This window comes from Oncorhynchus clarkii, chromosome 30 (assembly GCF_045791955.1).
Source record: "Oncorhynchus clarkii lewisi isolate Uvic-CL-2024 chromosome 30, UVic_Ocla_1.0, whole genome shotgun sequence".
In the NCBI taxonomy this organism is placed as follows: Eukaryota; Metazoa; Chordata; class Actinopteri; order Salmoniformes; family Salmonidae; genus Oncorhynchus; species Oncorhynchus clarkii.
Window position 1 is genome coordinate 48332436 of NC_092176.1, and position 13216 is coordinate 48345651.

General features: G+C 43.9%; 1 protein-coding gene across 1 annotated transcript in view; it reads right to left on the reverse strand.

Annotated features, from left to right (window-relative positions):
- The window catches only part of LOC139389572 (ADAM metallopeptidase with thrombospondin type 1 motif, 3), a 187995-nt gene that overhangs the window by 48889 nt on the left and 125890 nt on the right, over positions 1-13216 (reverse strand). The window contains exons 19-21 of the mRNA XM_071136391.1: positions 6129-6285; positions 5628-5760; positions 2454-2661 (exon numbers count right to left, since the gene is read on the reverse strand). Of these exons, the coding sequence (XP_070992492.1) occupies positions 2454-2661; positions 5628-5760; positions 6129-6285 (498 nt within the window). The remainder of the gene's footprint in view (positions 1-2453; positions 2662-5627; positions 5761-6128; positions 6286-13216) is intronic.

Consider the following 13216-nt stretch of genomic DNA (forward strand, 5'->3'; position numbering starts at 1 on the left):
TCATCTCCTTAGTTTTGTTGACGTTGAGTGTGAGGTTATTTTCCTGACACCACACTCCGAGGGCCCTCACCTCCTCCCTGTAGGCCGTCTCGTCGTTGTTGGTAATCAAGCCTACCACTGTTGTGTTGTCCGCAAACTTGATGATTGAGTTGGAGGCGTGCGTGGCCACACAGTCGTGGGTGAACTGAGAGTACAGGAGAGGGCTCAGGACGCACCCTTGTGGGGCCCCAGTGTTGAGGATCAGCGTGGTGGAGATGTTGTTGCCTACCCTCACCACCTGGGGGCGGCCCGTCAGGAAGTCCAGTACCCAGTTGCACAGGGCGGGGTCGAGACCCAGGGTCTCGAGCTTGATGACGAGCTTGGAGGGCACTATGGTGTTAAATGCCGAGCTGTAGTCGATGAACAGCATTCTCACATAGGTATTCCTCTTGTCCAGATGGGTTAGGGCAGTGTGCAGTGTGGGTGAGATTGCATCGTCTGTGGACCTATTTGGGCGGTAAGCAAATTGGAGTGGGTCTAGGGTGTCAGGTAGGGTGGAGGTGATATGGTCCTTGACTAGTCTCTCAAAGCACTTCATGATGACGGAAGTGAGTGCTACGGGGCGGTAGTCGTTTAGCTCAGTTACCTTCGCTTTCTTGGGAACAGGAACAATGGTGGCCCTCTTGAAGCATGTGGGAACAACAGACTGGGATAGGGATTGATTGAATATGTCCGTAAACACGCCAGCCAGCTGGTCTGTGCATGCTCTGAGGGTGCGGCTGGGGATGCCGTCTGGGCCTGCAGCCTTGCGAGGGTTGACACGTTTAAATGTTTTCCTCACGTCGGCTGCAGTGAAGGAGAGTCCGCATGTTTTAGTTGCGGGCCGTGTCAGTGGCACTGTATTGTCCTCAAAGCGGGCAAAAAAGTTATTTAGTCTGCCTGGGAGCAAGACATCCTGGTCCGTGACGGGGCTGGTTTTCTTTTTGTAATCCGTGATTGACTGTAGACCCTGCCACATACCTCTTGTGTCTGAGCCGTTGAATTGAGATTCTACTTTGTCTCTATACTGACGATTAGCTTGTTTGATTGCCTTGCGAAGGGAATAGTTACACTGTTTGTATTCGGTCATGTTTCCGGTCACATTGCCCTGATTAAAAGCAGTGGTTCGCGCTTTCAGTTTCACGCGAATGCTGCCATCAATCCACGGTTTCTGGTTTGGGAATGTTTTAATCGTTGCTATGGGAACGACATCATCAACGCACGTTCTAATGAACTCGCTCACAGAATCAGCGTATTCGTCAATGTTGTTGTCTGACGCAATACGAAACATATCCCAGTCCACGTGATGGAAGCAGTCTTGGAGTGTGGAATCAGATTGGTCGGACCAGCGTTGAACAGACCTCAGCGCGGGAGCTTCTTGTTTTAGTTTCTGTCTGTAGGCAGGGATCAACAAAATGGAGTCGTGGTCAGCTTTTCCAAAAGGAGAGCGGGGCAGGGCCTTATATGCGTCGCGGAAGTTAGAATAGCAATGATCCAAGGTTTTTCCAGCCCTGGTTGCACAATCAATATGCTGATACAATTTAGGGAGACTTGTTTTCAGATTAGCCTTGTTAAAATCCCCAGCTACAATGAATGCAGCCTCCGGATATATGGATTCCAGTTTGCAAAGAGTCAAATAAAGTTCGTTCAGAGCCATCGATGTGTCTGCTTGGGGGGGAATATATACGGCTGTGATTATAATCGAAGAGAATTCCCTTGGTAGATAATGCGGTCGACATTTGAGTGTGAGGAATTCTAAATCAGGTGAACAGAAGGACTTGAGTTCCTGTATGTTGTTGTGACCACACCACGTCACGTTGACCATGAAGCATACACCCCGCCCCTCTTCTTACCAGAAAGATGTTTGTTTCTGTCGGCGCGATGCGTGGAGAAACCAGCTGGCTGCACCGACTCCGATAGCGTCTCTCCAGTGAGCCATGTTTCCGTGAAGCAAAGAACGTTACAGTCTCTGATGTCCCTCTGGAATGCTACCCTTGCTCGGATTTCATCAACCTTGTTGTCAGGAGACTGGACATTGGCGAGAAGAATGCTAGGGAGTGGTGCACGATGTGCCCGTCTCCGGAGTCTGACCAGAAGACCGCTTCGTTTCCCCCTTTTACGAAGTCGTTTTTTTGGGTCGCCGGCTGGGATCCATTCCGTTGTCCTGGGTGAAAGGCAGAACACAGGATCCGCTTCGCGAAAGTCATATTCTTGGTCGTACTGATGGTGAGTTGACGCTGCTCTTATGTTCAGTAGTTCTTCTTGACTGTATGTAATGAAACCTAAGATGACCTGGGGTACCAATGTAAGAAATAACACGTAAAAAAACAAAAAACTGCATAGTTTCCTAGGAACGTGAAGCGAGGCGGCCATCTCTGTCGGCGCCGGAGAAGAGCTCTCATTACCTCTGACCAGATATATCTACAGCTCAATACCTCTGACCAGGCCCCAGGCCTCCAGTGTGCAGGACAGGGCAGTCTGTTACAGGGCCGTCTGCTCTCTGGTTTCTCCCCACTGCAGTACTTGCTGTGGACTGAGCGGTTGGTCCCCTCATTGAGGAACTGGACACAGCGAACCGTCCGGATATGGAAACCTAAACTGCCACAAGTCTTAGTGCAGTGCTCCCAGTCCTCTGAGATCCATCTGGAGAGATAATAACAAACATAGTTAGAACAGGATAGAAGCCATAGAGGGTCCATGCAGTTTCAATGATAAAGTGACAGCCATAGAGGTTCAACCATAGAGTGACACCTATATAGTTACAACAGAAGAGGAATCAGAGTGACCACCACAGAGCGACCACCACAGAGTTACACTAGGAGAGGAACCACAGAGTGAATAGGAGAGGAACCATAGAGACACACTAGGAGAGGAACCATAGAGTGAATAGGAGAGGAACCATAGAGTGAATAGGAGAGGAACCATAGAGTTACACTAGGAGAGGAACCATAGAGTTACACTAGGAGAGGAACCATAGAGTTACACTAGGAGAGGAACCAGAGTTACACTAGGAGAGGAACCATAGAGACACACTAGGAGAGGAACAATAGAGACACACTAGGAGAGGAACCATAGAGACACACTAGGAGAGGAACCATATAGTTACACTAGGAGAGGAACCATATAGTGAATAGGAGAGGAACCATAGAGTGAATAGGAGAGGAACCATAGAGTTACACTAGCAGAAGAACCAGAGTGAATAGAAGAGGAACCAGTTACACTAGGAGAGGAACCATAGAGAGAATAGGAGAGGAACCATAGAGTGAATAGGAGAGGAACCATGGGGTGAATAGGATAGGAACCATGGGGTGAATAGGAAAGGAACCATAGACTGAATAGGAGAGGAACCATAGACTGAATAGGAGAGGAACCATAGAGTGAATAGGAGAGGAACCATAGAGTGAATAGGAGAGGAACCATAGAGTTACACTAGCAGAAGAACCAGAGTGAATAGAAGAGGAACCAGAGTTACACTGGGAGAGGAACCATAGAGAGAATAGGAGAGGAACCATGGGGTGAATAGGAGAGGAACCATGGGGTGAATAGGAGAGGAACCATGGGGTGAATAGGAGAGGAACCATAGACTGAATAGGAGAGGAACCATGGGGTGAATAGGAGAGGAACCATAGGGTGAATAGGAGAGGAACCATAGGGTGAATAGGAGAGGAACCATAGGGTGAATAGGAGAGGAACCATAGAGTGAATAGGAGAGGAACCATAGAGGGAATAGGAGAGGAACCAGAGTGAATATGAGAGGAACCATAGCGTGAATAGGAGAGGAACCATAGAGTTACACTAGCAGAAGAACCAGAGTGAATAGAAGAGGAACCAGAGTTACACTAGGAGAGGCACCATAGAGAGAATAGGAGAGGAACCATCGAGTGAATAGGAGAGGAACCATAGAGTGAATAGGAGAGGAACCATAGACATACACTAGGAGAAGACCTAGGAAAGCTAAGGCTAGCTTTTTCAAGCAGAAATTTGCATCCTGTAGCACAAACTCAAAAAAGTTCTGGGACACTGTAAAGTCCATGGAGAATAAGAGCACCTCCTCCCAGCTACCAACTGCACTGAGGCTAGGAAACACTGTCACCACCGATAAATCCACTATAATTGAGAATTTCAATAAGCATTTTTCTACGGCTGGGCATGCTTTTCACCTGGCTACCCCTACTCCGATCACCAGCCCTCCACTCCCCACAACAACTCGACCAAGCCTCCCCCATTTCTCCTTCACCCAAATCCAGATAGCTGGTTCTGAAAAAGCTGCAAAATCTGGACCCCTACAAATCAGCAGGGCTAGACAATCTGGACCCTCTCTTTTTAAAATTACCTGCCGAAATTGTTGCAACCCCTATCACTAGCACTAGCCTGTTCAACCTCTCTTTCGTATTATCTGAGATTCCCAAAGATTGAATGCTGCTGCAGTCATCCCCATCTTCTAAGGGGGAGACACTCTAGACCCAAACTGCTACAGACCTATATCTATCCTACCCTGCCTTTCTAAGGTCTTCGAAAGCCAACTTAACAAACAGATCACCGACCATTTCGAATCCCATTGTACCTTCTCCGCTATGCAATCTGGTTTCAGAGCTGGTCATGGGTGCACCTCAGCCACAGTCAAGGTCCTAAACGATATCATAACCGCCATCGATAAGAGACATTACTGTGCAGCCGTATTCATCGACCTGGCCAAGGCTTTACCACATTCTGATCGGCAGACTCAACAGCCTATGTTTCTCAAATGATTGCCTCGCCTGGTTCACCAACTACTCCTCTGATTGAGTTCAGTGTGTCTAATCGGAGGGCCTGTTGTCCAGACCGCTTGCAGTCTCTATGGGGGTGCCACAGGGTTCAATTCTAGGACCGACTCTCTTCTTTGTATACATCAATGATGTCGCTCTTGCTGCTGGTGATTCTCTGATCCACCTCTACGCAGACAACACCATTCTGTATAACTCAGGCCCTTCTTTGGACACTGTGTTAACTAACCTCCAGACGAGCTTCAATGCCATACAACTCTCCTTCCGTGGTCTCCAACTGCTCTTAAATGCAAGTAAAACTAAATGCATGCTCTTCAACTGATCGCTGCCTGCACCTGCCCGCCAGTCCAGCATCACTACTCTGGAAGGTTCTGACTTAGAATATGTGGACAACTACAAATGCCTAGGTTTATGGTTAGACTAAACTCTCCTTCCAGACTCACATTAACATTAAGCATATTAATCTGCTTTATAATGGATGTAGAGCCTAATTGGCATACATATGCAGCGCGTGAATTCCATAAAAATGCACCTTTATAACAAAAGCATTACATGCATGATCTACTAAGTCACGTGTAAAACCTGGTTGTTTTTATCTACTAAGTCTGAAACCTGAAGGTGTGTTCATCTACAAAGTCTGAAACCTGAAGGTGTTTTCATCTACTTAGTCTGAAACCTGAAGGTGTTTTCATCTACTTAGTCTGAAACCTGAAGGTGTTTTCATCTACTAAGTCTGAAACCTGAAGGTGTTTTTATCTACTAAGTCTGAAACCTGAAGGTGTTTTTATCTACTAGGATTGTGTAAAACCTGTTTTAGCGTTGTGGTGTGCTGGTGGCTATACTCACTGTGGCTGTGTACAGTCCTGTAGGTTACACATTCTCCTGATGGGTTTTGGCTTCTTGCTGACATCACAGTATCCCCGGTGGACCATCTTGCTGTCACCCTTTTTCCTGCAGCCATACTTAGTGTACTGGAACCCTAGGAGAGGAAATGGAGAGGAAGATGTAGGAATACCACTAAACTATTAGAACAAAAGGTGCTATCTAGAAGCTAAAAGGGTTATTTTTTGATGAATGCTTTTTGGTTCCAGGTAAAACATGTTGGGTTCATTGTAGAACCATTTCCAGAGTGTGTTCTACATTAAACACAAAAGGGCTCAACCTGGAACCAAGAAGGATTATACAATGGGGACTGCTAAAGATTATGTAATGGGGATTGCTAAACCTGAACTAGATCTTGCTTTTTGAGAGACCCACTCACACACACAACACAGGCTCTACAACACTGAGACCAGCTCTAGAATTTTACCTCCCAACACAGGGAGTGAGACTAGCTTTAGATCTTACCTCCAGAACAGGGTCTAGAACACTGCGACCAGCTCTTCAGGGCCCATTCGTAGGTGTCCTCCTGAATGACGTTGTTGTTGTTGACGGGGACAGAGTCTTCATGGATGATGTATTTATACATCAGGGTCGACCTGGTCTCGTTGTCCTGAGGGATTATCTAAATAGGAAACAGAATCAAGGAAAGGGGAGTTTGAGTTTAGGGAGAAATTACATTCAAACATTCATGAGAGTTATATGCAGATCTATGCTAACCTTATGTCTTAGAAATCAAAAGATATGGGGTGCATGATGTGAATATACTGTAGGCTATTGATGACAAGAAAGTTGCAAAAAAGGCTTGCGCTCTGTCCTTGCCTCAGGCTGCACAGCTGTTCTCTTCATCAAGTGATCATATCAGACATATCAGACATATCACCCATCAGACTATTCTCAATTTAATATTGTCTTTACTAATATGTAAAAAAAATCTTTAAAAATTAAGATTTAGAAGGGCCCTTTATCAAAAGAGCAGGAACATGGGTAGGGGGAAAATACATATAATCGGTGTGCATGCGAATAGCGAATGGATTCCCCTCTCTTTCCCGCCGGTTCGTTTTTCAATGATACAGATTAGGCTACTTTGGAATTATAGTGGAGAATGTGCTTAATATGAGCAGCTGAGAAATAAATATAAGAACACTTATTTCACTCCACACATCAACCACAATTTGAGGAGCATGCTCCCGCTGCATGACAGGTGATATTCCGCCAAACTCTGTATGCCATGGGCTCTCCAACCCTTTTCCTGCAGCTACCCAGTGCTTCATTTGGGAAACCTAGTGAAATATGTTAGGGGACTGAACATATTTCACTAAACTGTTGACAGCCCCTCTGCACGCTCTAGAAAGGAATAAAGGAGAGAGAGGAGGAGATGGAAACGCATGGTGCGGAGACATTCTGTATAAAACATATATTTTTTTAAATTCCCTATTACTTGGCTATTCAAAATCAAATACAAATTCACTATAATTCTAGGCTAACTCTGTAAACTGCCCTGCACAATCAATGAACCAAGAGCATCGCCTAGGGCTATACGTTCTCCCTCAGACTCATGGATAGAAAGTGTGGAGTGTAGCATAAGGTAACCAGTCCATCCAGTATGAATAATAACACAGTCCATACTCAAAGGTGATTACTCCAATTAGTGTAATTTTTATAATAATAATTTTATTAAAAATAAAAAATAAATCTTCACATTTTCAAACAGTAGCTTTATATTTTCCAACAGGGTGATACATTTTGTTGAAATATAGGTAGCCTAGTCAAATAATTAACATTGAATCACAACTGTTACTCTCTCACGGGAAACCTTCACTCTCGCACAGACATTTTAGAAATGAAACATGACCATTTTAAAAATAAACCACGGGAGCCTTTTGAGAGAATAATGACAACTTTCAAGTAGTATGACATGTATAAAAGCAACAGATACCGTTAATATTGTGGAGGACTTCATTATTCCTGCTCCTGCGGTTATGGCTGGGACAATGCTGGGGGAAAAGGCCAAAAAAACTACACCGACAATTCCTTCATCAATCAACACTGTTTCATGACACATCAGTGACATGGCAGTAGATGTTTTGAAATAATTACTGCTTCGCATACAAGCCAGTGAATTATATGCGTTACAGCTGGATGAGTCAACAGACGTGGCGGGCCTGGCTTAGCTCCTGGTATACGTCCATTACGTGTATGGGATTCAATTAAGAAATCCTCTTCTGCAAACAACTGGAAACAAGGACTGTACTGATGGCGCAAAAGCCATGACAGGGAGAGTGGTACTGCGCGTGCAAGCAGTTGCTCCCTACACCACTTGGGTACACTGCAGCATCCACCGAGAGGCTCATGCTGCTAAGGGAATGCCTGACAGCATGAAAGATGTTTTGGACACTACAGTGGAAATTGTTAACTTTGTTAAAGCAAGGCACCTGAACTCTCGTGTATTTTCTGCATTACGCAATGATATGGGTAGCGACCATGTAATGCTTTTATAAAATTAAGGGGCAAAGTATTGACACTTTTTTTAAATTGAGAGATGAGCTTAAAGTTTTCTTTACTGACCATAACTTTCACTTGTCTGACCGCTTGAATGTTGACGAGTTTCTCACACGACTGGCCTATCTGGGTGATGTTTTTTCTTCCCTGAATGATTTGAATCTAGGATTACAGGGCCTCTCCGCAACTATATTCAATGTGCGGGACAAAATTGAGGCTATGATTAAGTGGTTGGAGCTCTTTTCTTTCTGCATTAACAAGGACAACACACAGGTCTTTCCATCATAGTATGATTTTTTGTGTGAAAATGAACTCAAGCTTACGGGCAATGTCAAATGTGATATAGCGAAGCACCCGAGTAAGCTGGGTGCGCAATTATGCAGGTATTTTCCCGAAACGGATGACATAAACAACTGGATTCGTTATCCCGATATCTAAGAGAGCCTCATCGAAATTGCAACAAAGTGGTTCTGTGAAAATTGAATTGAACCTTTTCATGTGTGAGTTCCAAATATCTCTAGCCCCAGCGTGAGTTTAATGCACGTGATGTTAGAACGTTCTCTCCATTCCAGAATGTGATTGTTACTCAACAGTACATTTAATCCACGCTGCCCTCAAACCAAGGCACGCAGCCTGTTTTTATTTAGAACCTCTTTTCAACTTGTCAATTTCTAATTATTTTCTAACAAGTTTTTTATTTTCTATGAACAGTTTGAATGGAGGTGTGTTCCGCCTCATTCATTCACATTAAAGTAGTCATTTTTACTTTTGCGGACCAATACATATTTTTGACATTTCTGACCCAGACAAAATTCCCCAAGCACTTCCAAATTGTTTGTGCAGTTCAAGTCTGCAGACATTTGCTCCTCTCACAGACGGCACCATTCTGTATACTTCTGGCCCCTCGTTGGACACTGTGTTAACTAACCTCCAGACGAGCTTCAATGCCATACAACTCTCCTTCCGTGGCCTCCAACCGCTCTTAGACGCAAGTAAAACTAAATCCATGCTATTCAACCGATCACTGCCCGCACCTGCTCGCCCGTCCAGCATCACTACTCTGGACGGCTCTGACTTAGAATACGTGGACAACTACAAATACCTAGGTGTCTAGTTAGACTGTAAACTCTCCTTCCAGACTCACATTAAGCATCTCCAATCCAAAATTAAATCTAGAATTGGCTTCCTATATCGCAAAAAGCATCCTTCACTCATGCTGCCAAACATACCCTAGTAAAACTGATCATCCTACCGATCCTGGACTTCAGTGATGTCATCTATAAAATAGCCTCCAACACTCTACTCAACAAACTGGATGCAGTCTATCACAGTGCCATCTGTTTTGTCACCAAAGCCCCATACACTACCCACCACTGCAACCTGTATGATCTCGTTGGCTGGCCCTCGCGTCATATTCGTTGCCAAACCCACTGGCTACAGGTTATCTGCAAGTCTCTGCAAGGTAAAGCCCCGCCTTATCTCAGCTCACTGGTCACCATACCAGCACCCACTCGTAGCACACGCTCCAACAGTTATATCTCACTGGTCACCCCCAATGCCAATTCCTCCTTTGTCGTCTTTCCTTCCAGTTCTCTGCTGCCAATGACTGGAACGAACTGCAAAAATCTCTGAAGCTGGAGACTCATATCTCCCCTCACTAGCTTTAAGCACCAGCTTTCAGAGCAGCTCACAGATCACTGTACCTGTACATAGCCCATCTGTAAACAGCCCATCCATCTACCTACCTCATCCCCATACTGGTATTTATTTATTTAACTTGCTCCTTTGCACCCCAGTATCTCTACTTGCACATTCATCTTCTGCACTTCTACCATTCCAGTGTTTAATTGCTATATTGTAATTACTTCGCCACCATGGCCTATTTATTGCCTTAACTCCCTTATCTTACCTCATTTGCGGTCACTGTATATAGACTTTGTTTTCTTTTGTTCTACTGTATTATTGACTATGTTTTGTTTATTCCATGTGTAACTCTGTGTTGTTGTATGTGTCGAATTGCTATGCTTTATCATGGCCAGGTCGCAGTTGTAAATGAGAACTTGTTCTCAACTAGCCTGCCTGGTTAAATAAAGGTGAAATATTTTTTTTATTTTTAAATCTCCGTCCTGCACACACGTGTTCACATTTCTTGTCTGTTGCCTGCATCGCAGTCATAGGTGTCTTCGATACCAATAATAACTTTGGAAATGTGTGTGTTTCTATCAAAGTAAGTGCCTTATTACGTTATAATAGTTTCTGCATGTCGTGTTATGACGTTTCTACTGTAACACAATATTTTGGTGTATATTCTTTATAACCGCGGACACGCAAGGTAACGTTACTCATTTCATAACCTTTATGGTGTTATACTCAATGCTTAGGTAGCTAGCTACATTCTTCTATTAGCTCTGTAAAACAATGCTAATTGCATCAGAGAAGTATTAGCATGTGTTGTATTTTGAAGCTACCCTGGCCTTATGACTCCCAAGTGGCGCAGCGGTCTAAGGCACAGCATCTCACTGCATCTCAGTGCGTCACTACAGACACCCAGGTTCAAATCCAGACTGCGTTTCTATCAAAGTAAGTGCCTTATTACATTATAAAAGTATCTGTATGTTGTGTTAAAACATTTCTACTGCAGCTCATTGTATGTACAAAGCATAATATATTTGTGTATATTCCTTATAACCGCGGACACGGGTGGTAACGTTACTCATTTCATAACCTTTATGGTGTTATATTCAATCGTGCGTATGTAGCTAGCTACATTCTTCTATTAGCTCTATAAAACAATACTAATTGAGGTGTCACTACAGACATCCTGGTTCAAATCTAGGCTGTGTTTCTATCAAAGTAAGTGTCTTATTGCGTTAATAGTTTCTGTATATGATTTACATGTGAACTGTACATCCAATTACAATAAAATCCATTGTTCAGTAATCATCTCACCTGTTAGTTGACGGTGAACTATGTTGCCTTTGAGGCCTGCGTTGATCAGAGAAGAAAATATCTTATACCACTAGGTCGTTTTCTGAGAGCATTCAACAAAGCTGTTTATCATTACCGCCTTATCCACTGCCTCCATCTTGAGGTTATAGTCAAGCACGCAGTCTGGTTTGATTTTTCTCTCTCCCGTCAGGTGGTCCACCTTCCCTGTGGCCAACATGGTTGCTGTATGGACAGTGGAGAGGACATGGATGTCTCGTTTTTCATGCCACTTTACTGCCAGCTGTTGACATTTCTTATTTTGTATAACGGGTCATTTAGGATGGCAGTAGCATTGTTGATGAAATGCAGTCATCGCAGCAGAACTAGGAAGCAGTCTTGGGAAAAGAGGGTGGCAAAGGAGGGAGTTGCAAACATAGGATCTCTGCTCCAGTATTCTCTTAGGGAGTTCTTCTTTACTATCTCTATGAGAAGGACTATCACCAGGAAGGTATACATTTCACTAGTTGTGGTTATCTCCCCCACTCCTGGTTCTCTCTTCTCCTGTAGCCCCAAGGCATAGTGATTGGTCTCTGCTATGTCTCCCACCAGCTCCACTGTCAGAAACAACTTGAAGCACTCTGCCTCAGAGGGAAATGGCAAGGGGCGTTGCACTCCAGACTGGGACTCAAAGCAAACAGCAGGGCCAGGAGGGGTGAAATGGCTGGCGGCCTTCCAGCTACCACAGAACTCCTGTACTTCATCCACTATCGGTCTGCCTCCATCATCACCAGCATCTTCAAAGGGACCTGGGACTTTGTCAGTGGACAAGGAGTCCTCAGACTCAGGGTTCTCAATGGCTACAAGGTTGGGGGCAGCTCCTCACTGTCACTGTCAGAATCTGATTCCTGACTTTCAGACTCATTGTCAGAATGTTTTAAAATCTCCAGAATTTCCTCATTTGTGTGTTGTCTCCTTTTGAAAAACATTGCTAATGCTACAGCTTATCTCACTAGCTACAGACATAAACAACACTGAATGGCTCAGAGTGGGAGTGAGAGGTTACGGGATTGACTGCCTGCACGCGCCATTTGAATCAATAAATCACTATCAGAAACTGTTTTGTGTGGTAATTATTGCTATATTTACTGTTTTATTCACATGTTTTCAAGTTCCGGTGATAAATCATGCATTCCGATTCTTTCATGTATTTTAATGGGCACATATTATGTGCGTAAAATACTTTTTTGAAGGTTGAACTGATTATCATGAGCTAAGCTAATTCCAGCTATGTCTGGAGCCATGTTTATTGACATACAATCCATTCTGGGTTTCACGTAATCGTCTGTCAGACCAAAGACGCTATAACAAAATGAGGTGAGTAAGGGTTCACTCAGCAAAATTATTGATGATTATTATCATTTGTGCCCTGGTCCCTGCTCTTTGTCACTTCCCACGAGCCAGGTTGTGACAAAACCTCACACTCATTCTTATGTTTAATAAATGTATTGTATTGTATTGTATAGTGTGTGTGTGTGTGTGTGTGTGTGTGTGTGTGTGTGTGTGTGTGTGTGTGTGTGTGTGTGGCAGGCTTACAATGATGGCAAAAAACAACATTTGAGGGTGCACTGAACCTGGTACTAGAAGGGATACACAGCTGGAGGTTGAATGTTTGAAGGGGTATGGGACTATACAAAGTTTGGGAACCACTGGTCTAGACCAATTTATCTAGCAAAGACATCTTAAATCAGTATTTTTTAATGATTGTTTTTGTCATGTGTAATATGCAGTAGGCTATGTATTATATAACGGCACAATCATCATTTGAATTCATTTTTTTCAGGCTTGGGCTCATAAGCATAAGCTCTAATATGTGTATGGTGTTTGAATTCATCATCACCTTAGAAAGCACTGTCCATTTCATTGTGTTTGGCTTTGAAACAACATCCACAAAGACCATGTTTAACACTCAGTTTCAACCTGTTGAATTTCTTTCTTGAAATTGTAGGGTGAGTTTAAAAAGCAAGATACTGTTTTGATGTGATTTTCTATTTGCATTGATGTCAGAGTGGTTAGAGGGGCAATAGGGCCCTGAGTACCAGGTTATTAGGACCTGATAGAGGGACAAT